The sequence below is a fragment of the Dreissena polymorpha genome, chromosome 14 (genome assembly GCF_020536995.1).
Source record: "Dreissena polymorpha isolate Duluth1 chromosome 14, UMN_Dpol_1.0, whole genome shotgun sequence".
Lineage (NCBI taxonomy): Eukaryota > Metazoa > Mollusca > Bivalvia > Myida > Dreissenidae > Dreissena > Dreissena polymorpha.
Genome location: NC_068368.1, coordinates 49,633,598 through 49,661,163, shown reverse-complemented (window position 1 = coordinate 49,661,163; position 27,566 = coordinate 49,633,598). Strand labels below are relative to the sequence as shown.

Here is a 27,566-nt window from a genome sequence, read left to right as displayed (position 1 = left end):
CCACCGCTGTCTGGCCACTCATTGAGTCGGATACCTAACATGTAAACATATGGAAATGAGCCCACCACTGTCTGGCCACTCAATGGGTCGGATACCTAACATGTAAACATATGGAAATGAGCCCACCACTGTCTGGCCACTCATTGAGTCGGATACCTAACATGTATACATATGGAAATGAGCCCACCACTGTCTGGCCACTCATTGAGTCAGATACCTAACATGTAAACATATGGAAATGAGCCCACCACTGTCTGGCCACTCATTGAGTCGGATACCTAAATGTAAACATATGGAAATGAGCCCACCACTGTCTGGCCACTCATTGAGTCGGATACCTAACATGTAAACATATGGAAATGAGCCCACTACTGTCTGGCCACTCATTGAGTCGGATACCTAACATGTAAACATATGGAAATGAGCCCACCACTGTCTGGCCACTCATTGAGTCGGATACCTAACATGTAAACATATGGAAATGAGCCCACCACTGTCTGGCCACTCATTGAGTCGGATACCTAACATGTAAACATATGGAAATGAGCCCACCACTGTCTGGCCACTCATTGAGTCAGATACCTAACATGTAAACATGGAAATGAGCCCACCACTGTCTGGCCACTCATTGAGTCAGATACCTAACATGTAAACATATGGAAATGAGCCCACCACTGTCTGGCCACTCATTTAGTCGGATACCTAACATGTATACATATGGAAATGAGCCCACCACTGTCTGGCCACTCATTGAGTCGGATACCAAACATGTAAACATATGGAAATGATCCCACCACTGTCTGGCCACTCATTGAGTCGGATACCTTACATGTAAACATATGGAAATGAGCCCACCACTGTCTGACCACTCACTGAGTTGGATACCTAACATGTAAACATATGGAAATGAGCCCATCAATGTCTGGCCACTCATTGAGTCGGATACCTAACATGTAAACATATTTAAATGAGCCCACCACTGTCTGGCCACTCATTGAGTCGGATACCTAACATGTAAACATATGGAAATGAGCCCACCACTGTCTGGCCACTCATTGAGTTGGATACCTAACATGTAAACATATGGAAATGAGCCCACCACTGTCTGGCCACTCATTGAGTCGGATACCTAACATGTGAACATATGGAAATGAGCCCACCACTGTCTGGCCACTCATTGAGTCAGATACTTAACATGTAAACATATGGACATGAGCCCACCACTGTCTGGCCACTCATAGAGTCGGATACCTAACATGTATACATATGGAAATGAGCCCACCACTGTCTGGCCACTCATAGAGTCGGATACCTAACATGTATACATATGAAAATGAGCCCACCACTGTCTGGCCACTCATTGAGTCGGATACCTAACATGTATACATATGGAAATGAGCCCACCACTGTCTGGCCACTCATAGAGTCGGATACCTAACATGTGAACATATGGAAATGAGCCCCCCAATGTCTGGCCACTCATTGAGTCAGATACCTAACATGTATACATATGGAAATGAGCCCACCACTGTCTGGCCACTCATCGAGTCGGAAACCTAACATGTAAACATATGGAAATGAGTTCACCACTGTCTGGCCACTCATTGAGTCGGATACCTAACATCTTTACATATGGCAATGAGCCCACCACTGTGTGGCCACTCATTGAGTCGGATACCTAACATGTATACATATGGAAATGAGCCCACCACTGTCTGGCCACTCATTGAGTCGGATACCTAACATGTATACATATGGAAATGAGCCTACCGCTGTCTGGTAATGGTAATAAAAAGGTTTGAATGTGTGTTTAAAGTCTATAGTAAATGGTAATTAAAATTGCTGTAATAATCTGAAGATGTTCCTAAGTGACTTCCTTACCTGGGTCAGTTTGATGTCCATGAGTTTTGTCCCTTACCTTGGTCAGTTTGATGTCCATGAGTTACATCCCTTACCTGGGTCAGTTTGATGTCAATGAGTTACATCCCTTACCTGGGTCAGTTTGATGTCCATGAGTTACATCCCTTACCTGGGTCAGTTTGATGTTCATGCCTTACATCCCTTGCCTGGGTCAGTTTGATGTCCATGAGTTACATCCCTTACTTGGGTCAGTTTGATCCCCATGAGTTACATCCCTTACCTGGGTCAGCTTGATGTCCATCAGAGTGTTTCTGGCCTGACCAATCTTCTTCATGTCAATGTCTCCTGGGGTTGCCCCCCCTGGTGTGCTGAGGCCTGGGGTGATGGTCCCATATGGGGTGGTGAGACCACCGTACTTCTACAATGGTACAAAAATTGCATAATATTCACTATAATTTTTCCAAAGTTCTTGTGGTTTCTGATAGAAATGTGAATGTATGTTGTTATTGATGTCTTTCTTTGCAAGTGTTGTTGATTGTGTTACCAAAGACGCTACACAACATATTAAATAACAGTCACACTTGTCTTTTTGCTTTAATATGTATAACCATTAACAGGATTGGGCTACCGTTCACTTTCGCTTATAAGCTTCGGACTTTATAATGGGTGGATTAAAGAAAATTTTGTCGCTTTTATTGGCCAAAAAACAGCACAAGGTTGAAGAAAATCATCAATTTTTCTTCAAGAATTATATATTTTATAAAGGATAAATATTGCAAGTAATTTCTAAATTAGAAACAAGAGCACCGCCTTGCGGGTGCAGACCGCTCATCTATTTTCTTTTTAAAGGTGAAGGGACTCTCATTTTCAATCACAAAGGAGGGAGGAGTGGAGTGAAGAGGGGTGTATAGTGTGGGGTTGTGGACATTTATTACATTATCTTCCAAAAAAGCGAAAAAAAAAAAAATAAAAAAAATCGGGGGGGGGGGGGGTTGGGGGGGCGATGGGGGGGGGAGTTTGGGTGCGATGGTTGGACGGTATTTCAAACATAACAGTTTTAAAAAAAAAATGGGAGGGGGGGGGGTATAGTGTGAGGGTGTGGTGGTAATTTGTGAGATGATCTTAAAAAAAAAAAAAAAAAAAAATTGGGGGGGGGTGGGGTGGGGGGGGTGGGGGGGTATAGTGTGAGGGTGTGGTGGTCATTTGTGAGATGATCTTAAAAAAAAAAAAAAAAAAAAAAAATTAGGGGGGGGGAGGGGGGAGGGGGAGGGGGGGGGAGGGCACGGGGGATGGTTTTGGGTGGAGTCTATTGTGGTATGTCAGGTAAGAGTAGTTTCATCAAAGTATCAATCAAATCTAATCATAAATAAAGAAGTTATGGCAATTTTAGCAAAATTTAATAATTTGACCTTGAGAGTCAAGGTCATTCAAAGGTCAAAGTAAAATTCAAGTTGCCAGGTACAGTAACCTCATGATAGCATGTAAGTATTTGAAGTTTGAAAGCAATAGCCTTGATACTTAAGAAGTAAAGTGGATCGAAACACAAAATTTAACCATATATTAAAAGTTACTAAGTCAAAAAAGGGCCATAATTCCGTAACAATGACAACCAGAGTTATGCAACTTGTCCTTTTACTGTACCCTTATGATAGTTTGTGAGTGTTCCAAGTATGAAAGCAATATCTATGATACTTTAGGGGTAAAGTGGACCAAAACATAAATCTTAACCAAATTTTCCATTTTCTAAGTATAAAGGGCCCATAATTCCGTCCAAATGCCAGTCAGAGTTACATAACTTTGCCTGCACGGTCCCCTTATGATAGTTCATAAATCTTGCAAGTATGAAAGCAATAGCTTTGATACTGTAGGAATAAAGTGGACCTAAACACAAAACTTAATCAAATTTTCAATTTTCTAAGTATAAAAAGGGCACATAATTCTGTCAAAATGCCAGTCAGAGTTACATTACTTTGCCTGCACAGTCCCCTTATGATAGTTAGTAAGTGTTGCAAGTATGAAAGCAATAGCTTTGATGCTTAAGGAATAAAATGGACCTAAACACAAAACTTAACCAAAATTGTCAATTTTCTAAGTATAAAAATGGCACATATTTCTGTCAAAATGCATGCCAGAGTTATCTAACTTTGCCTGCCCAGTCCCCTCATGATAGTAAGTAAGTGTACCAAGTTTGAATGCAATAGCATTGATACTTACTGAGAAAAGTGGAACTAAACGCAAAACTTAACCAAAATTTTCAATTTTTTAAGTATAAAAAGGGCACATAATTCTGTCAAAATGCACGCCAGAGTTATCTAACTTTGCCTGCCCAGTCCCCTCATGATAGTAAGTAAGTGTAAGTTTGAATGCAATAGCATTGATACTTTCTGAGAAAAGTGGACCTAAACGCAAAACTTAACCGGACGCCGACACCAACACCAACGCTGACGCCGACGCCAAGGTGATGACAATAGCTCATAATTTTTTTTTTTTAAATAGATGAGCTAAAAAATGAAAAAAAACGAATTTCGCAACGTTGTCAATTATAATGTACCGGTATGTATTTAAAATTAGAATTGTTTGGCTGAGTTTCCTTTACAAATGTATAAAATTTCTTCAGGAAACAAGCGATGTGTTTGTGAAACACTATGTCCCTAAATATATGACCTTTGACCTTGAAGGATGACCTTGACCTTAACCTTTCACCACTCAAAATGTGCAGGTCCATGAGATACACATGCATGCCAAATATCAAGTTGCTAGCTTCAATATTGCAAAAGTGTACATTAAATAAGCAATTTTGAGCCATATATTTGACCTTTGACCTTGAAGGATGACCTTGGCCTTTACCTTTCACCACTTAAAATGTGCAACTCCATGAGATACACATGCATGCCAAATATGAAGCTACTATCTTCAATATTGCAAAAGTTATGGCAAATGTTCAAGTTCGGGCAAACAAACAAACCAACAAACAAACCAACAAACAAACCAACAGACAGGGCAAAAACAATATGTCCCCCACTATAGTGGTTGGGGACATAGAAATGTGGTTTTCAATTACTTAATGGGCTGGGAAGAATAAGTAACACCTTAACAAAAAATCAAACTCGTGTAGGTAGGTAATGCCTACTATAATACAAGAGCACCGCCTTGCGGGTGAAGACCGCTCATCTATTTTTCTTTTTAAAGATGAAGGGAACTATCTCAATATTTCAATAAAAAAATATGGATGGGTGGGGTGGAGAGAAGTGTATAGTGTGGGTGTGTGGTCATTCATTACATTATCTTCCAAAAATAAGAAATAACAAGACAATTGTCAAGCAATAAAAGTCCCCTACTGGCTCCACCATTGTCAGAAATAAAAAATAAAAAAATTATTTGTTGCCATAGCAACCAGAATTTTTGATGTAGGAACAAAATTAAATGACGTGCATAATGTACTAATTGCCATCTATCCATGTTTCAAGTTTCATGAAAAAATATTAAGATTTATGCAACTTGTTCCGTACAGTCCCCTTATGATAGTTTGTAAGTGTTCCAAGTCTGAAAGCAATAGTTATGATGCTTTAGGAGTAAAGCAGCCCAAAACACAAAACTTAACGAAATTGTCAATTTTCTAAGTATAAAGGGGCCATAATTCTGTCAAAATGCCAGTCAGAGTTACATAACTTTGCCTGCACAGTCCCCTTATGATAGTAAGTAAGTGTCGCAAGTATGAAAGCAATAGATTTGATACTTTAGGAATAAAGTGGACCTAAACAATAAAAAAAAAATTTCAATTTTCTATGTATAAAAAGGGCACATAATTCTGTCAAAATGCAAGCCAGAGTTATCTAACTTTGCCTGCCCAGTCCCCTCATGATAGTAAGTAAGTGTACCAAGTTGTAATGCAATAGCTTTGATGCTTTATGAAAAAAGTGGACCTAAACACAAAACTTAACCAAATTTTCAATTTTCTAAGTATAAAAAAGGCACATAATTTTGTCAAAATGCATGCCAGAGTTATCTAACTTTGCCTGCCCTGTCCCCTCATGATAGGAAGTAAGTGTACAAAGTTTGAATGCAATAGCTTTGATACTTTATGAGAAAAGTGGACCTAAACACAAAACTTAACCGGACGCCGACGCAGACGCAGACGCCGACGACAGGTTGATGACAATAGCTCATAATTTTTTTCAAAAATAGATGAGCTAAAAATAAGCCATGATAGCGTGAAAGAGTGATGGACTCGGAAGCGCAGATCGTGATCACATGTCAAGAAGAAAGCCACCTGGTCGCCCTTTGATCCCGCCTTTGTTGGCCTCTAATAAGAATTAGGGGGTCATCTGAATACACGTGTTTATTTAACAATTGACAGTTGCAAACTGGAAACTAATTCTGCCGTTGTTTTCAGCATGTTTGGTGAGTCGCCGATTTCAGACGATACTCTAATTGCTAATTAAGTCTTGACAATTAATGACTTCGCACACAGACAATCAGGTGATACAAACTTTTCAAGTAGCACTAGTAATCGGCAGCGTGTTTATTTAACAATTGACAGTTTCAAACTGAAAACTGATTTTGTTGTTGTTTTTAGCAGGTTTGGCATTGTGTCACCACATTCACACGTTTACTCTAATAGCAAATTTAATTGACAATTAACAACGCCGCGCAGACAAGTATAATCACAGACAAGATAACGTCTTACGCACCAAAAATAACAAAATGCAAATTAGAAATAAAAGACAACAAAATCAATTACGATTCATTTTAATACAAGTATATCGGTAACTGAACATAGCGTTCCGGTACAGGGTAAGGGGCCTATACAGACTTTAGAGAAAATGCAAATGGCTGCCGCGATGATTCAAAACAACTGACAGCCCAGTAAACTCGATTGTTCGAGAAATTTCATTTATTTTCACCAGTATCTGGGTAATAAGACAAGACCCCCACTGTAACTGATTACTGACCCCCACTGTAACTGATTACTGACCCCCACTGTAACTGATTACTGACCCCCACTGTAACTGATTACTGACCCCCACTGTAACTGATTACTGACCCCCACTGTAACTGATTACTGACCCCCACTGTAACTGATTACTTTGAGTCTCAAAAATGCGTCTTATAAGCAAAAGTATACGGTAGTAAAAATGTATTGTATCAAATGCAAAATTAGTGTTTTTATGCCATGTTTATTTGATAAGTAGATCTATGGATAGTTTACAGATTTGTATTTTTATGACTGGATAAAACCTGGCAGGAGAATGCTGAAGAAAAATGGGCCATTAAATTACCGGAATAGGGTAAATAACCACGTATACCATTAAGAAACAGCGGTTTCGCCTCAGAAAGATAGTTGTGACAAATACTAAACACTCCAAAACGTAATGCACCCTTTTGCTAGTTATACAAACAATTGATGGTGTTAGAAGACACTGCTTTTATTTCATTAATTACAGGTTCTCACTAGTGTGTAGGTAAATAAAATGCTCCTCTTTGAACCAGATGGTCAAAGTTCAAAATTGGATTTACTCTCTGTACAAAAAAAGCATGTGAACATAGTTTTCATTAAGTGCAAACATATATAAAAGTTATTTATGCTATATGGTCTGGTATTTTAAAAGCACTTGACATTAATCATTGATACCATGGATGCTATACATACATGTATCACATATTTATAGAGCATCATCACACTTTTGGAATAATAAAAAAATTGTATCTAAATATTCTAACACTAAATAAATTAAAAATTAGAGAATTAAAATACAATAATTCTGCAATAACATGTTTCAGCCAAAATTCCATGTTTTAGCCAAGATTCCATGTTTTATGATCTGCACATTGCTGTCATCCAACAGTTGTGTTTGTTTACCTGTTCTCTCTCTGACAGGACACTGCTGGTGCTGGCCTGTGCAGCAGCTCGACCCAGCACACTGTCTGGTACGGGCGTAAACCTGGCAAGTACATGTGTGGGCTTTACTTCACATTTAACATCATAATGAATTCAGAATAAACCTGGGCAGTTTAGGTATTAAACCTTTCCCTCTCAGAAGCAAAGTGAAAATGGCTATGTGCAAACAGCATACAACCAGAACTGCCTGCAAGTAACTCGCAGTCTGTTCATGTTTTATGCTGTTTGCTGCTCATATGTAGTTAAGGGTTGGAGATGAGGCCTTAACACTTTAATGTAGTAAGAAAGGTCGTTATTTAAATTTTACTTTCAAAGTGACTACAAATGCATCAAAATACCTATCTAAGTGGTAAAGGGTTTAATATGCATCTTTGTGGTAAAGGGTTAAGTCAAAACTAGAGCTTTGTCGCATACCTCAAAACCAGTTTTGTTTTCAAGGGCAAATAACTCACTTATGTATGGATAACATAGGAGGAAAATGTCAAGACATCATGGTTATGACTAATTTAAAGTTTCCATTTACTGATTATTTCTTGAGAAATGTGGAATAATAACAATTTATGCCGACTGACTGACCAAGCAATACACAAACTGACCAACAGAGTAACTCCAATATACACTAACTCAAAACTATTGTGTTTGGGAATAATGAATAGAAAACAGGGTTGTATTTTAACAACATCACAATTAATATTACAGAAAATGCAAATTCTGCTTTTTATTATGTATTAAAATGGTTTATTTCTGGTACACAAAACTTACTGCTAGTGGACCATCATATCTAGTTTCCAGTAATTATCAACTCAAATTACCTACTTCAAATTAGGAAACAATGTAGTTGACAACAGCTGAATGAGTCTTAAAGTTCAGAAGTACAATGTGAATCATTCTCAACTATTTTGACCAATTAGCTGAATTATTGACAACAAGAGATGTGTTTGTCAGAAACACAATGCCCCCTATTGTGCCGCTTTGAAATAAAATTTCAATATATCATTTGGCAGGTTTAGTAATTATCTCCCTTTTAAAGCTTATTACTTCCCTGGATTGTATTTTTTTGCTTTTGACCTTCACGGATGACCTTGACCTTTAACCACTAAAAATGTGCAGCTTCATGAGATACACATGCATCCAAATATTAAGTTGCTATATTCAATATTGCAAAAGTTATGGCCAATGTTAAAGTTTTCGGATACACAAACAGACAGACAGAGAGACAAATGGACTAACAGTTCAACTCACTACTGCTATATGCCACCCTACCGGGGGCATAAAAAATCAGCAGGAATATTCAACTCTTTGCCACATACTTGTAGCTTACTAGAGCAGATAAATAAACAAGAAACCGTCGGAGACGGGTGATGCTCCCCAAAGTTTTTTTTTGTCACAATATTGCACTAGATATTCAGATAAAGGAAACGTCTTGAGGGCACAGTAGTTGGGGGGGACAAGAATTTTTTATGGAAAATTTCAAAGGGCCATAACTCTGTAAAAAATCATCCGACCAGAACCCGCTGATAATATGCACATCTCCTCTTAGTAGTGAAGCTTCCCATAAAGTTTCATTGAATTCCGGTCATTAGTTGCTGAGAAATAGCCCGGACAAAAATTGTGCACGGGCGGACCGACAGATAGACGCACACAAGGACACACGAAGCGGCGACTATATGCTCCATTTTGGGGGAGCATAATAAATAAATAAGTAATAAAATTTATTAATTTATTTATATATTTTCAGAACAACCATGTGCTTGCCACCTACTTTTCAGAGCGTGGATTCCTCTGCTTCCTGTTTCGTGCATCGCCGACCTCGGGAATGTTCAGCCACTCATCCATGCTTACATCAGCCAGGTCTCGCTGAAAATAGAAAAATATGGCTAGAGATTAGATCTTTTACTGATGCATGGGTTGAATTCAAAATAATGATGAGGGTTTTGCAATTAAATAGTCCTTGGGCTTTTTTATTACATTTGCAGCAACTTTGATTCAAAAGCCTACATCTAGAAATAAATATCTGACTAAAATCTGACCAAAAAAATCTTCAGCCCTGGTGTCATGGCATATGATCTTAAATTTATCACTTTTTTTATTTTATTTTTTGTATTTTCAACTGTTCACTATTCAGATTGGATGTTTGATGACATTATAATCAATTACTTTCAAATATTTTCATCAAATCTTGCAGCTGCAATTACTCATGCAAGACCTTTTACTGAGTACCAACTCTGCACAAGCTAATCAGGGACAACACTTTCTGCCAAGACTGGATTTTGGTTTTAAAAAGACCTCCTTCAAATGAAAAAAAAATCCATATATGTGGAAAGTGTAATCACTAATTAGCTTGTGCAGACTGCACATGCATTAAGCCCAGATTTGCCATAATGCGGCTCATTGAGTTCCTTCTCACATACCTTGAGATCTGAAAACTGTTGCTGAATCTTAGGTCTCTCTTGTCGGTACTTCTCAATCTGCTCCTGCAGCTTTTTCTCCCTGCGTTCTTTACGTTTCTCGTCCATGCGTTTGTCCACGGCCTCATACACCATGTCGGCCTCCTCGTCGTCCTTGTCATAAGGGTCTTTGCTACACAGACTGCCTCCATAGCCTGTGAACTGGAGCGTATATACAACATATAAGTGTCTTTGCTACACAGACTGCCTCCGTAGCCTGTGAACTGGAGCGTATATACAACATATAAGGGTCTTTGCTACACAGACTGCCTCCATAGCCTGTGAACTGGAGCGTATATACAACATAAAAGGGTCTTTTCTACACAGACTGCCTCCGTAGCCTGTGAACTGGAGCGTATATACAACATATAAGGGCCTTTGCTACACAGACTGCCTCCATAGCCTGTGAACTGGAGCGTATATACAACATATAAGGGTCTTTGCTACACAAACTGCCTCCATAGCCTGTGAACTGGAGCGTATATACAACATATAAGGGTCTTTGCTACACAGACTGCCTCCATAGCCTGTGAACTGGAGTATATATACAACATGTTAACCCGTTACCATAGGGTCTTTGCTACACAGACTGCCTCCATAGCCTGTGAACTGGAGCGTATATACAGCATATAAGTGTCTTTGCTACACAGACTGCCTCCGTAGCCTGTGAACTGGAACGTATATACAACATGTTAACCCGTTACCATAGGGTCTTTGCTACACAGACTGCCTCCATAGCCTGTGAACTGGAGCGTATATACAACTGAACTGGAGCGTATATACAACATATAAGTGTCTTTTCTACACAGACTGCCTCCGTAGCCTGTGAACTGGAGCGTATATACAACATATAAGGGTCTTTGCTACACAGACTGCCTCCATAGCCTGTGAACTGGAGCGTATATACAACATATAAGGGTCTTTGCTACACAGACTGCCTCCATAGCCTGTGAACTGGAGCGTATATACAACATATAAGGGTCTTTGCTACACAGACTGCCTCCGTAGCCTATGAACTGGAATGTATATACAACATATAAGGGTCTTTGCTACACAGACTGCCTCCATAGCCTGTGAACTGGAGCGTATATACAACATATAAGGGTCTTTGCTACACAGACTGCCTCCGTAGCCTGTGAAATAGAGCGTATATACAACATATAAGGGTCTTTGCTACACAGACTGCCTCCGTAGCCTGTGAACTGGAGCGTATATACAACATATAAGGGTCTTTGCTACACAGACTGCCTCCGTAGCCTGTGAACTGGAACGTATATACAACATATAAGGGTCTTTGCTACACAGACTGCCTCCATAGCCTGTGAACTGGAGCGTATATACAACATATAAGTGTCTTTGCTACACAGACTGCCTCCATAGCCTGTGAACTGGAGCGTATATACAACATATAAGGGTCTTTGCTACACAGACTGCCTCCGTAGCCTGTGAACTGGAGCGTATATACAACATATAAGGGTCTTTGCTACACAGACTGCCTCCATAGCCTGTGAACTGGAGCGTATATACAACATATAAGGGTCTTTGCTACACAGACTGCCTCCGTAGCCTGTGAACTGGAACGTATATACAACATATAAGGGTCTTTGCTACACAGACTGCCTCTGTAGCCTGTGAACTGGAACGTATATACAACATATAAGGGTCTTTGCTACACAGACTGCCTCCATAGCCTGTGAACTGGAGCGTATATACAACATATAAGGGTCTTTGCTACACAGACTGCCTCCGTAGCCTGTGAACTGGAGCGTATATACATGTACAACATATAAGGGTCTTTGCTACACAGACTGCCTCCATAGCCTGTGAACTGGAGCGTATATACAACATATAAGGGTCTTTTCTACACAGACTGCCTCCGTAGCCTGTGAACTGGAGCGTATATACAACATATAAGGGTCTTTGCTACACAGACTGCCTCCATAGCCTGTGAACTGGAGCGTATATACAACATATAAGGGTCTTTGCTACACAGACTGCCTCCATAGCCTGTGAACTGGAGCGTATATACAACATATAAGGGTCTTTGCTACACAGACTGCCTCCATAGCCTGTGAACTGGAGCGTATATACAACATATAAGGGTCTTTGCTACACAGACTGCCTCCATAGCCTGTGAACTGGAGCGTATATACAACATATAAGGGTCTTTGCTACACAGACTGCCTCCATAGCCTGTGAACTGGAGCGTATATACAACATATAAGGGTCTTTGCTACACAGACTGCCTCCGTAGCCTGTGAACTGGAACGTATATACAACATATAAGGGTCTTTGCTACACAGACTGCCTCCATAGCCTGTGAACTGGAGCGTATATACAACATATAAGTGTCTTTGCTACACAGACTGCCTCCGTAGCCTGTGAACTGGAGCGTATATACAACATATAAGGGTCTTTGCTACACAGACTGCCTCCGTAGCCTGTGAACTGAAACGTATATACAACATATAAGGGTCTTTGCTACACAGACTGCCTCCATAGCCTGTGAACTGGAGCGTATATACAACATATAAGGGTCTTTGCTACACAGACTGCCTCCGTAGCCTGTGAACTGGAACGTATATACAACATACAAGGGTCTTTGCTACACAGACTGCCTCCGTAGCCTGTGAACTGGAACGTATATACAACATATAAGGGTCTTTGCTACACAGACTGCCTCCATAGCCTGTGAACTGGAGCGTATATACAACATATAAGGGTCTTTGCTACACAGACTGCCTCCGTAGCCTGTGAACTGGAGCGTATATACATGTACAACATATAAGGGTCTTTGCTACACAGACTGCCTCCATAGCCTGTGAACTGGAGCGTATATACAACATATAAGGGTCTTTTCTACACAGACTGCCTCCGTAGCCTGTGAACTGGAGCGTATATACAACATATAAGGGTCTTTGCTACACAGACTGCCTCCATAGCCTGTGAACTGGAGCGTATATACAACATATAAGGGTCTTTGCTACACAGACTGCCTCCATAGCCTGTGAACTGGAGCGTATATACAACATATAAGGGTCTTTGCTACACAGACTGCCTCCATAGCCTGTGACCTGGAGCGTATATACAACATATAAGGGTCTTTGCTACACAGACTGCCTCCATAGCCTGTGAACTGGAGCGTATATACAACATATAAGGGTCTTTGCTACACAGACTGCCTCCATAGCCTGTGAACTGGAACGTATATACAACATATAAGGGTCTTTGCTACACAGACTGCCTCCATAGCCTGTGAACTGGAGCGTATATACAACATATAAGGGTCTTTTCTACACAGACTTCCTCCGTAGCCTGTGAACTGGAGCGTATATACAACATATAAGGGTCTTTGCTACACAGACTGCCTCCATAGCCTGTGAACTGGAGCGAATATACAACATATAAGGGTCTTTTCTACACAGACTGCCTCCGTAGCCTGTGAACTGGAGCGTATATACAACATATTAGGGTCTTTGCTACACAGACTGCCTCCATAGCCTGTGAACTGGAGCGTATATACAACATATAAGGGTCTTTGCTACACAGACTGCCTCCATAGCCTGTGAACGGGAGCGTATTTACAACATATAATGGGTCTTTGCTACACAGACTGCCTCCATAGCCTGTGAACTGGAGCGTATATACAATATATAAGGGTCTTTTCTACACAGACTGCCTCCATAGCCTGTCAACTGGAGCGTATATACAACATATAAGGGTCTTTGCTACACAGACTGCCTCCATAGCCTGTGAACTGGAGCGTATATACAACATATAAGGGTCTTGGCTACACAGACTGCCTCCATAGCCTGTGAACTGGAGCGTATATACAACATATAAGGGTCTTTGCTACACAGACTGCCTCCATAGCCTGTGAACTGGAGCGTATATACAACATATAAGGGTCTTTGCTACACAGACTGCCTCCCTAGCCTGTGAACTGGAGCATATATACAACATATAAGGGTCTTTGCTACACAGACTGCCTCCATAGCCTGTGAACTGGAGCGTATATACAACATATAAGGGTCTTTGCTACACAGACTGCCTCCATAGCCTGTGAACTGGAGCGTATATACAACATATAAGGGTCTTTGCTACACAGACTGCCTCCATAGCCTGTGAACTGGAGCGTATATACAACATGTTAACCCGTTACCATAGGGTCTTTGCTACACAGACTGCCTTCATAGCCTGTGAACTGGAGCGTATATACAACATATAAGGGTCTTTGCTACACAGACTGCCTCCATAGCCTGTGAACTGGAGCGTATATACAACATATAAGGGTCTTTGCTACACAGACTGCCTCCATAGCCTGTGAACTGGAGCGTATATACAACATATAAGGGTCTTTGCTACACAGACTGCCTCCGTAGCCTGTGAACTGGAATGTATATACAACATATAAGGGTCTTTGCTACACAGACTGCCTCCATAGCCTGTGAACTGGAGCGTATATACAACATATAAGGGTCTTTGCTACACAGACTGCCTCCATAGCCTGTGAAATAGAGCGTATATACAACATATAAGGGTCTTTGCTACACAGACTGCCTCCGTAGCCTGTGAACTGGAGCGTATATACAACATATAAGGGTCTTTGCTACACAGACTGCCTCCGTAGCCTGTGAACTGGAACGTATATACAACATATAAGGGTCTTTGCTACACAGACTGCCTCCATAGCCTGTGAACTGGAGCGTATATACAACATATAAGTGTCTTTGCTACACAGACTGCCTCCATAGCCTGTGAACTGGAGCGTATATACAACATATAAGGGTCTTTGCTACACAGACTGCCTCCGTAGCCTGTGAACTGGAGCGTATATACAACATATAAGGGTCTTTGCTACACAGACTGCCTCCATAGCCTGTGAACTGGAGCGTATATACAACATATAAGGGTCTTTGCTACACAGACTGCCTCCGTAGCCTGTGAACTGGAACGTATATACAACATATAAGGGTCTTTGCTACACAGACTGCCTCTGTAGCCTGTGAACTGGAACGTATATACAACATATAAGGGTCTTTGCTACACAGACTGCCTCCATAGCCTGTGAACTGGAGCGTATATACAACATATAAGGGTCTTTGCTACACAGACTGCCTCCGTAGCCTGTGAACTGGAGCGTATATACATGTACAACATATAAGGGTCTTTGCTACACAGACTGCCTCCATAGCCTGTGAACTGGAGCGTATATACAACATATAAGGGTCTTTTCTACACAGACTGCCTCCGTAGCCTGTGAACTGGAGCGTATATACAACATATAAGGGTCTTTGCTACACAGACTGCCTCCATAGCCTGTGAACTGGAGCGTATATACAACATATAAGGGTCTTTGCTACACAGACTGCCTCCATAGCCTGTGAACTGGAGCGTATATACAACATATAAGGGTCTTTGCTACACAGACTGCCTCCATAGCCTGTGAACTGGAGCGTATATACAACATATAAGGGTCTTTGCTACACAGACTGCCTCCATAGCCTGTGAACTGGAGCGTATATACAACATATAAGGGTCTTTGCTACACAGACTGCCTCCATAGCCTGTGAACTGGAGCGTATATACAACATATAAGGGTCTTTGCTACACAGACTGCCTCCATAGCCTGTGAACTGGAGCGTATATACAACATATAAGGGTCTTTGCTACACAGACTGCCTCCGTAGCCTGTGAACTGGAAGCGTATATACAACATATAAGGGTCTTTGCTACACAGACTGCCTCCATAGCCTGTGAACTGGAGCGTATATACAACATATAAGGGTCTTTGCTACACAGACTGCCTCCGTAGCCTGTGAACTGGAGCGTATATACAACATATAAGGGTCTTTGCTACACAGACTGCCTCCGTAGCCTGTGAACTGGAACGTATATACAACATATAAGGGTCTTTGCTACACAGACTGCCTCCGTAGCCTGTGAACTGGAAGCGTATATACAACATATAAGGGTCTTTGCTACACAGACTGCCTCCGTAGCCTGTGAACTGGAACGTATATACAACATACAAGGGTCTTTGCTACACAGACTGCCTCCGTAGCCTGTGAACTGGAACGTATATACAACATATAAGGGTCTTTGCTACACAGACTGCCTCCATAGCCTGTGAACTGGAGCGTATATACAACATATAAGGGTCTTTGCTACACAGACTGCCTCCGTAGCCTGTGAACTGGAGCGTATATACATGTACAACATATAAGGGTCTTTGCTACACAGACTGCCTCCATAGCCTGTGAACTGGAGCGTATATACAACATATAAGGGTCTTTTCTACACAGACTGCCTCCGTAGCCTGTGAACTGGAGCGTATATACAACATATAAGGGTCTTTGCTACACAGACTGCCTCCATAGCCTGTGAACTGGAGCGTATATACAACATATAAGGGTCTTTGCTACACAGACTGCCTCCATAGCCTGTGAACTGGAGCGTATATACAACATATAAGGGTCTTTGCTACACAGACTGCCTCCATAGCCTGTGAACTGGAGCGTATATACAACATATAAGGGTCTTTGCTACACAGACTGCCTCCATAGCCTGTGAACTGGAGCGTATATACAACATATAAGGGTCTTTGCTACACAGACTGCCTCCATAGCCTGTGAACTGGAGCGTATATACAACATATAAGGGTCTTTGCTACACAGACTGCCTCCATAGCCTGTGAACTGGAGCGTATATACAACATATAAGGGTCTTTGCTACACAGACTGCCTCCATAGCCTGTTAACTGGAGCGTATATACAACATGTTAACCTGTCACCACTCAGATACTCATTTTTACAATTGTGTAGTCTCTTTGAAAATGGCATATATGGAATCTTTTCAGAGATTCAAGTTTTAAAGGCTTTGTTTCTATTCCTAAGTTACTGATGAGCAGCAAACAGCTTTGTATAATACTTTGCCTCTGTTCTATGTAATATGTCTATTTCTAATCGCAGTAAAACCATAAGTATTTGTTGTCACAAGAGTGTGTGCTTTTCTTAAGACTTAGGAAAATTTCATGTGCACTAAAATGTGTGCATTCAGCGTTTTTCCTCTGTATAAAGTTGGTACCGTAAAACAGCACCATTCCCAATGAGACCATTTTTCCCAATTTCAAAATAAAAATTCCCAATTCACAAAAAAATCCAATCCACAGGAAAAAATTCGCTGAAGATTTGCAAACGCACATGTTAATCCCTTTTGTCAAAACATCCCAGTCTACACAATAGGTCAGTATACCGGCGAAGCGTGTTTTCACAACACCCAACACTTAATCCAGTTTTGTCCGGATTTTTTGTTTACTCAGTACTGTATACAGAGTACAATAACTGCTTCAATAATGATTCATCGAAAAGACCGTTACGATAAAGCTACAGCATGTTTAATAGAAATTAATTTTTTAATTTAGTTAAAATGAATAACACAATTTTAAACCAAAATTAAAAGATTTCAATTGTCTCTACACTACATAGTTTTTATACAAAAATCATTAGCCTACGCTTTCCATACGGTAACATGACGTTTTACATGAGTGGCTTAATTTTCGCTGGCTTTTGTTGAGACAAAGGAAATATGCATGTGTAATGTTTATGTGAAGTTAGATTTTGATAACGTCGCATTAACATGAAGATTGAAAAGTGTGTTTTGGATTACAAATTTAATTACAGCAATTTGAGAATGCAACCAAACATTTACAGTTTTAGTTAATTAATTAAATAATTATTTGTAAAACTGTTTACGTGTCGAAATAAATGTTTTGCCAATATTAAGCATGAAATGTACAATTTCCACGAGGAATGCATCAGCAGTCTTCTAAGTAACTGCCATGATTTTTTCGTGGAGGAGTACACCGTAATGACTGATTAGTGCGGTAGGTATAGCAACGCCAACAAACTGCCACAAAGCCACTGAAATTATCCATTGATATTGAAACTGTGTTATTCACGCACAACTGATTCACAATCGTTCGCATCTTCAGTGCGTTGGAGCCAAACTCTACTACTGCTCGTTAGGTAGTATGTAACCAATTTTGGTGTAATATGAAAACAGCCAAATAAATTACCGGTACTGATTATCACTTGCGCATTTATAAAATTCGGGCTTTAAAAATTGGGGAATATGTATTAAATATCGAGTCCAGTCCACAGTTGTCATATGTTGATAATAGCAGCATTTCATCGATGGTCAAGTCTACTGACGCAAACCTGGTTCAATCAGAGGCAGGTTATCCTACAGAACATGAGGCTACGAGTCCCGATTGAGACAGTTCATACTCTCAAGCTAGGTTTCAGTTAACTCACCACTTTGATGTCAATATGCAACTTATTATTGGTACATGTTTTAAAACATTTCCAGCATAATTAATAAATTTCCCAATTTGGATGAACATGCCACTAAATTTCCCAATTTGACCGGTACCGGTACCATTCCCAAAGTGGTGAGGAAAAACGCTGGCATTTCCAATAATAAAGATTTATCCCCTCAGGGACAGTAGCAAGGCAGACTAGGCTTAATCAAAATATTACGAAATACCTCCATCCAACAGACAAAATACCTCCATCCAACAGACATTACATATTTCAAAAATTTTGGCGTGTATGAAAGACCTTAAATTCCTGTGACTGAAGCATTTTAACTCCTTACAATTCTTAGCTATGAGTTACTTGACCTCTGATTATAAGTATATTATAAGGCATTTCAGAAGTCTATTGTCAATTATTTCATTAAAAACTATTGTCTTTATTTTAATGTCTAAGCCATTGATTGCAAAACAAACAAGAGGACCATGGGCGGTAAGGCTGTCACTGAATGAACTATTTAAGAAAACTGTTGTGACCTAAATATTATCTAATTCTGGCCTTCTATCATAACATTAACCAACTTCTGTATACTTTGAATAGGAAGATATTAATTAACCTTAGCAGCTAAATTTACTAGAATGGCATTCGATCTAAGATCAACATGTAGTCACAATAAGTATTACTGGTAATTTAGGATATTATGTAAATATTGTTTTTTTTAATTTGTAGTATTACCACAATCACTGTCACCAACATTGATGTAGTTCATGTTGTCTACAAGTTGGTTTCACTTTGTGTATATTATTGTGGTAAACATTCCCACAACCTTTAATTACGATTTCATGCCCATTGTATATTTTCCATACTTTTCATCACCATGTTGAATAGCATTTACAAGTCCCCTACCGGTTTCACAAGAGGGGACTTATGGTTTGTGTTCTGTGTGTCCGTCAGTCTGTCACACTTTTCTGGATCCTGTGATAACTTTAAAAGTTCTTAATATTTTTTTATGAAACTTGGAACATGGATAGATGGCAATATGGACATTATGCACGTCATTTCATTTTGTTCCTATGTCTATAATTCTGGTTGCTATGGAAACAAATAGACTAGAAATACTGCTGAAAATGGTGGTTTTCTGGATCCTGCGATAACTTTAAAAGTTTTAAATATTTTTTCATGACACTTGGAACATGGATAGATGGCAATATGGACATTATTCACGTCATTTCATTTTGTTCCTAGGTTAAAAATTCTGGTTGCTATGGCAACAAATAAAAACAAGATGTGTTTGTGAAACACAATGTCCCCCTATATGACGTTTGACCTTGAAGATTGACCTTGACCTTGACCCTTCACCACTCAAAATGTGCAGCTCCATGAGATACACATGCATGTCAAATATAAAATTGCTAGCTTCAATATTGCAGAAGTTACATTACATGAGCAATTTTGACCCATATATTTGACCTAGAAGGATGACCTTGACCTTGACCTTTCACCACTCAAAATGTGCAGCTCCATGAGATACAAATGCATACCAAATATCAATTTGCTATCTTCAATATTGCAAAAGTATTCATAAAATAAGCGATTTGGGCCACATATATTTGGCCTCTGACCTTGAAGGATGACCTTGACCTTTCACCACTCAAAATGTGCAGCTCCATAAGTTACACATGCATGCCAAATATCAAGTTGCTATCTTCAATATTGCAAAAGTATTCATAAAATAAGCGATTTGGGCCACATATATTTGACCTCTGACCTTGCAGGATGACCTTGACCTTGACTTTTCACCACTCAAAATGTGCAGCTCCATGAGATACACATGCATGCCAAATATCAAGTTGCTATCTTCAATATTGCAAAAGTATTCATAAAATGAGCTATTTTGGACACATATATTTGACCTCTGACCTTGAAGGATGACCTTGACCTTGACCTTTCACCACTCAAAATGTGCAGCTCCATGAGATACACATGCATGCCAAATATCAAGTTGCTATATTCAATATAGCAAAAGTTATTGCAAAATGTTAAAGTTGGCGCAAACCAACCAACAGACCAACCAACCAACAGACCAACCAACCAACCAACAGACAGGGCAAAAACAATATGCCCCCCACTACTATAGTGGGGGACATAAAAAAATTGACAATGGTGGAATTTCTGACAATGGTGGAGCCGGTAGGGGACTTTAATTGCTTGGCAATAGTCTTGTTTATACTGCCATTCAGGTCTATAGCATGTTGTTTGGCTATATACTAATGTATTTGCAAATAAAATTGACTTGACAGTGTTAACAAGATTTTACTATAGTCATATATGAAAACTGCCCTGACTTCTGCCACCATGTTTTTGAAAGGACTGCAACCATTTTCCAACTGAGCTGAGATATAATAAGAACAAATGTTCTGACCAAGTTTTATGAAGATTGGACTCAAATAAGACATCTAGAGTGTTAACAAGGTTTTACTACCGCCATATAAGGAAAACTGCTCCATCCCTTGGCCGCCATGTTTTTTAACAAACCAGAACCATTTTCTAACTCAGCTGAGATATTATTGGGACAAATTTTCTGAAAAGTTTCATGAAGATTGGACAATAAATGTGGCCTCTAGAGTGTAAACAAGATCAATGTTGACCATGGATAACGCATGATGGACAAAAGGTAATCACAAAAGCGATGCGTTCAGGTGTTATCATAAGCATATATGACTAGTAAACTCTGTTTGTTGAGGAGTGAGATGTCCTTGACCCTCACATACCTATGGACACAGAAAATATAATATATTAACCCATTTATGCCTAGTGGACTCTCCCATCCTTCTAAATTGGATCAATTTATTTCCAAAATTAGGGATGTCTAGTATATTTATTTCTATATTTAGAATATTTCTTACAGAAATTCCTTTAAGCAAACAGCGCAGACCCTGATGAGACGCCGCATCATGCAGCGTCTCATCCGGGTCTACGCTGTTTGCCAAGGCCTTTTTTCTAGATGCTAGGCATAAATGGGTTAATCAGGCAAAAAAACTTGTTTAGTATCTACTGAAATAGCAGCTATTAAAATAGCCTATAGGATTGTACCTCATCGTAGTTTGCGTCATTCAAGTCTTCCTCTTCGTCCTTCTCATCTTCCTTGGATTTTTTTATTGGCGGTCCATGGCGGTCATCACTATAAATATGTACAGAGTGCAAGAGAGACATGGCGGAAATTACAGCAGAGTGCAAATCACTATACTTAAGAATTACCGATTTGTGACTGGAAAATCAATGATTTGAACAAGACCAAAAGACTTCTCTTTACATGGATGTGGTTTATTTATATTTGTATTATTTGTTACTGCAGTTATTTTTATTACTCTCATCCATACTATTTTGTACGTATCTAAATTTTATCAGTTACTAGTTACAATTGTTTCTTTTATTTACAGCAGTATACAGCAAGAAAATGTGTTAAATTTACCATCTTAATAAACATACAACAGAAACACTTTTTTCTTGAAAATTAGCAGGTGCACCAGTAATGTTCCATGGAAATAATGGGCTACAATATATTCAATCTGGTAGCATAGTTGGTTACCTGATTTTTATATATATGTGGGACACTGATCAAAACTATTTAACTATTTCCACTATGTTAAGCAAAATTACCCAGTAAGCATTTCAAGATCTTATAATTTTTACTTACGATATGTCATCTGCATCTCTTGCTGGCCCAATATCAGATCGAGTTGTAAAGCCAGTGGCACTGAAATAAAAGATGACTACAAATGCAAAGATTGAAGGGGTTGTCCAAATTTCAATTGCTGCTGATCGCAAAAATTCTCATCATCTCAATTGGCCGTAAAGTATGTTGCTTGTTAACAAAATTTAAGTTTTAGAAAATTTATCAATTGGTATGTGCAACAGGTACGATATATGTTGTTGCACATTGAAACAAGAACATCGCATAACAGGTGCCAACGCTCGGCTGCGGGTGCAGTTTTGAATAAATGAAAGCTTGTCAGTTTGTTTTTGTTTTCGTTTTTTTAGAGGTCACAGTGACCTTGACCTTTGACCTAGTGCCCAAAAATGGGTGTGGCGTGTAGAACTCATGAAAGTGCATCTACATATGAAGTTTCAAAGTTGTAGGTGGAAGAACTTTGATTTTAGAGCAAAATGTCAAGGTTTTAGCACTACGCGGACGGTGGACGGAGGACAACACTACGAGCTGGCTATGAGAATACCTAGGGTTTTCTCCGAAAACAGCCGAGCTAAAAACTGATATACATATTGGCGCTTAATTAACTTTTATCAATATTGTTGTTATAGACAATCTAAATATTTGCTTTGAATTGTGAAATGATATTTCGCAGTGACCTAATTTCCATGGAGATCTTATACTGGTGATATTTATTTATATAAAGAACAAGAATCTTGTGATGATGACATGTCACATGCATGTTCTCCATCTATTTTGTTTAAATTACAATACTACAATTGAAAATACAAACAAAATTAACAAAAATGAGGAATAAACCTGTTTCACTGCATTTAAAATATTGCTTAAACTAAAACAATCCAAATTTATCCATATTCAAGTGAAGCAGACGATCAAACTAGTTTTAACACAACACCTTTATTGCCGATTGCAATAAAGCACTCTCCCTTTTGTGTATTGTCACCATAAATAGCTCAGCCATACAAATTGTTAACGCTATTATATTGTACATGGCAGTCATGCAGTAGCATCTATTACGTGTCTTAAAAGTATGCAGATAAAAAAATTGACATGGATTTAAAATCAGCATTTTTCCTCTAAATAAAGTTAGTACCCTAAAACGGAACCATTCCCAATAACAGGCAATGCAACCATTTTCCCCAGTTGCAAAATCAAAATTCCCAATTCACATATAAAATTCCCAATTCATAGACAAAACAATTAACAAACAAGAGATGTGTTTGTCAGAAACACAATGCCCACTACTGCGCCGCTTTGAAGCCATATATTTGACCTTTGGCCTTGCAGGATGACCTTGACCTTTCACCACTCAAAATAGCAGCTCCATGAGATACACATGTGTGCCAAATATCAAGTTGCTATCTTCAATATTGCAAAAGTTATGGCCCATGTTAAAGTTTTCGGACAGACGCACAGACTGACAGACAGACGGACTGATGGACAGTTCAACTGCTATATGCCACCCTACCGGGGGCATAAAAATTTTGATGTCAATCCTTTCATTTTGCCTCAACAATTAACTGAGGCTTAAATAGGTAAGCTTTGATGACGGCATTAATGGGTTCCCATTTTAAGATTACGTAGTTGTGTTCGAGACAGTGTACCCAATACAAATCTTATACTTTTTCACATATCAAGAATCATGATAGAAAGTCTCAATTCAAAGTATTACCGAATTGTGTGCACCTTATGACTAGTGACTAGTTTAATAGCACTGATACTCATCCATCGACTTCACATGTAGATAAAATTTAATGCCACTTATGTGTACCGTTGTCAGATGATGGGCCACCATCATGAAACATTTTCGGCATTATAATCGTTCAGTAGGGTTAAATACGAAACGAACAGTCATTGGCACTGCTGGGTTCACTGTGGTACATAGTCTTAAATATTGGCCGGTAGTAAACACGGGTTATGGAGGTTTCGGTAAATGACAAGTTCGGTAAATTGATTTATATAGTAAATGCGGTGGAGGTTTCGGTAAATTGGTATAAATAGGGATTATCGCACCTTTTGTCGATAAGCGTTTATATTCATTATGTTGGCAAACTACCCCATGTTTATCGTTGAGTGACCCGAATTGACGCTGCCCTAATTCGACGCATTTTTGTTTTGCCTCTGTCTGATACATAAGCGACATCCGTTGACGTCATACAATAGCACATAGTACACTTCACACAATTTACTATAGTTGTTGTTTGTTATGTGGAAAATAGCGGATTAAAAGGTAAGATATGGTTGATTGGTTTGCAATTGATGGATTTTTATGTATTTTACTTAATGCACATTTTTTGAACACTTTACACCCAATTGTCTTTGTAAATAAAACCGTGGGATAATGCATCGGTTTCGTCTGCAAAAGTACATTATTTCATTCATAAGTCATTTGACTGCCATTTGACAAAACATCGTATAAATATATTAATTTTCACTATGAAAAAGGTGCACGCGTAAACTTTGAGTTGAAGTCCGGATATGTTTTTTGGTTATGCTGTAATACAATTTTAACTACATGTAGCAAGTGTTTATGTTGGTAATTGCATATTATATTTAGTACTTATTTTCATTTACTTAATTATAATTGTAGGTTCCACAAAAGAACTTTAGGTTATATTCACCTTCTTCAATAAAAACAGCTTATTACAAGGGGTTGATGAGAAGGCCCCCTATTAGGCCACTGCCAGAAAGTATGGCATCCCAAAATTAAAAACCTTATTTGATTTAATAAATTTCAGTTCCATATTGCTTTTACAGTGATACAAATTAAGTACAACAATCAGGAGTTAATATTTTATGCATTCAGTCTCCACATGAGTTATATTTACATTGAAATCAGGTAACCAATCAGATGCGTCGTTTTAGGGCACTCTCAACAAATATGGCCGCCGTTACATAGACTTGGGTCATTTCGTTTTTAAACGAATTTTTGTTGATAACACAATCAATTGAATTTAAACTGTGTAAATAAAATGTAAATGTGTCATGAAATATCAAAATTAATTACAAAAATTCCTATATTGAGTAACAAAAGTTCAACAAACTGCTTGTATGTGTCGAAATTGGGCACTCGAGGATATATATTGAGAAATTGAGTGTTTATCGGTGGTCTAAAATACTATTGCGCTTTATATTTAAACTGAAATCATTTTTATTAAATTATATTTTACAAGACACTTTTTTAAATAGCATTAAACTTAATTGAAGATCTTACATTGATTCCGCCATAAATCATTATTTGTTATTACTATTATGTTATTTAAATAAATGCCCGATTATAAAAAACAACAGTATTGCGTTATTTAAATCGTAAATTTACCTACAATTTCCTAACAGAATTCGTTTTTCAGAGGTAGCTCATTCATTTCCCTTAATTCTTTACCGTAGGCATAGCATTAATTACTCAACTCAAAATTAATCCACAGTTTGCAAATAAATGCCCCTAATGTTATTGTAAGCCAATAATAGGTGTCATTAACACCTCGCTGTAGGTATACCACCTCTATAAAAACCAATTTACAGAACCCTCCACGGCATTTACAATATAAATCAATTTACCGAACTTGTCATTTACCGAAACCTCCAGCACCCGTAACACGGAGTCTTGTTTTTGTCGCGAAAATATATGTCGATCACAATAAATAGAAACAAACGAATATGTCTAAGAAAATAATTTAATCAGAACAAACGCATGAACATGTGTTTATACAAACCCTCGACCCAAGCCAGGTACATAGCCAAGTGGCGATGGTAATCCAATAAAACTTTTCTTCTTACGACTGACAAGCGACTGCACCGACATTTTGGGGTACGACTAAATACCGTATATGAATAATATCAACGCACTTGTCTGAAAAGACCGAATATGAAGAGTATTAGTTGTTTTGATAATGTTCTTATAATTTTTATATGAAAAAGCATTCTTTGAAAAAAATACACGTACTCTATGAAAACTGTTGAGATCGACTAAATATTTCAGTGTGTTTCTTGACATTTTATTTTATTGAAATACCTTTGAATACAGGAGATATGTAATAGTATTTTCCATAATAGTGGACGCGTGTGTGGGCTGTTGTATTTATTTCTCGTGAAAATATTATTATTTAATAAAACAATGTTTTAATGTTTAACAATAGTGTTCGCAAACAAGAGATACGTTTCCGCAAACGAGCACATATATAGGGTTCTCTTAGAAATAAGAATACATGTATTTCATTATTTCAATATTTTTGGGCTAATGTTGGACATACAATTGACCAAAATCCCCTGCTCGAATGACCTAAAAAAAAGATCCTCTGAATGAAAACTTCATTTTGAAAAAAAATCAACTAAACTGGACAAAATTGACAAAGTTAGTTTCTGCAAAAATAAAATATCATATTTTCTTCAAATCAAATTTTGAACATTATTTGTATAACTAAGCTTTCGTAGCATAAAATGCAATTAATTGTTTATTACAAAATAGACTATAAACATGTCGTTTATTCTCATAGGATCGGCCCTCCTTATTGTATCATGAAAAAAACACAAGGCATTTAATATTTTCCAATGATTAGACATTTTTATTTATTTACCGTCTATTATTGACAATTACGACAATCATTTTCATGATTTCCCGTTTTCATTGGAAAGCAGATCACGTTATTACTCTTCTTTCAATTAATTGCATGTGTCATCTGGAGCATCGACGCAATTTGACATTTCAAGGAGTCGTGCGCCTAGGTGGAACAAATTATCGGTGTCTTTGGGGCAGATCTAAAGAACGATCCCACAGTGCGGATTGAAACTGTGACCTCTCGATCGCTCAATGGACACCAGGGGGCCGTTTCATATACGGTCGCACGACAATTTTAACTTACGAGCGAATTTTGTAATCTTTATAAGTAGACGAACTAGCTCGCCATGCTCGTCCAATATATAATGAGATGCGAATGTAACTAATTAAGTACTGAAAATTTATAATCATATGATATTTACTTTAGCAATTATGTATCTTCGAAAATGTATCGTATCGCAAATGTGTAATACGATGTTTATTGAAACGGTCCATATCTTGTCAAAAACTTGCCGATTTAAATGCAGGTTTTTGTTGTTTTGTCCAAGAATACACATTTAACTATAGATTAATATATAAACTTTTTTTATATATATTTTCACTAAAATATTTAGATGTGTTCATTAAGAAGGCCGATACTTCGGATACACATCTACAAAAAAAATCCCCATTTGTCGTAAATCTCAAAGGCTACGCCAATTTTTGCCCATTATTTACTAAATACTTTTTTTAATACGTCTACGATCTTGAAACAAAAAAC

The 27,566-nt window shown here is 38.5% G+C and overlaps 1 protein-coding gene and 1 long non-coding RNA gene across 2 annotated transcripts in view; both read right to left on the bottom strand.

Moving 5' to 3' along the window:
• Positions 1-26,065, bottom strand: part of LOC127857774 (pre-mRNA-processing factor 6-like) — a 62,932-nt gene extending 36,867 nt beyond the window's left edge. The window contains exons 1-7 of the mRNA XM_052394431.1: positions 25,965-26,065; positions 22,219-22,278; positions 21,615-21,702; positions 10,171-10,368; positions 9,522-9,616; positions 7,721-7,802; positions 2,141-2,278 (exon numbers count right to left, since the gene is read on the bottom strand). Of these exons, the coding sequence (XP_052250391.1) occupies positions 2,141-2,278; positions 7,721-7,802; positions 9,522-9,616; positions 10,171-10,368; positions 21,615-21,702; positions 22,219-22,278; positions 25,965-26,053 (750 nt within the window). The 5' untranslated portion in view covers positions 26,054-26,065. The remainder of the gene's footprint in view (positions 1-2,140; positions 2,279-7,720; positions 7,803-9,521; positions 9,617-10,170; positions 10,369-21,614; positions 21,703-22,218; positions 22,279-25,964) is intronic.
• LOC127857776 (uncharacterized) lies at positions 10-2,039 on the bottom strand. Its single transcript, XR_008038627.1, has 3 exons — positions 1,993-2,039; positions 400-1,955; positions 10-156 (listed from the first exon to the last, which is right to left on the bottom strand). It is a non-coding gene; the product is annotated as an uncharacterized LOC127857776 (long non-coding RNA).
• Positions 26,066-27,566: the final 1,501 nt, after the last annotated feature.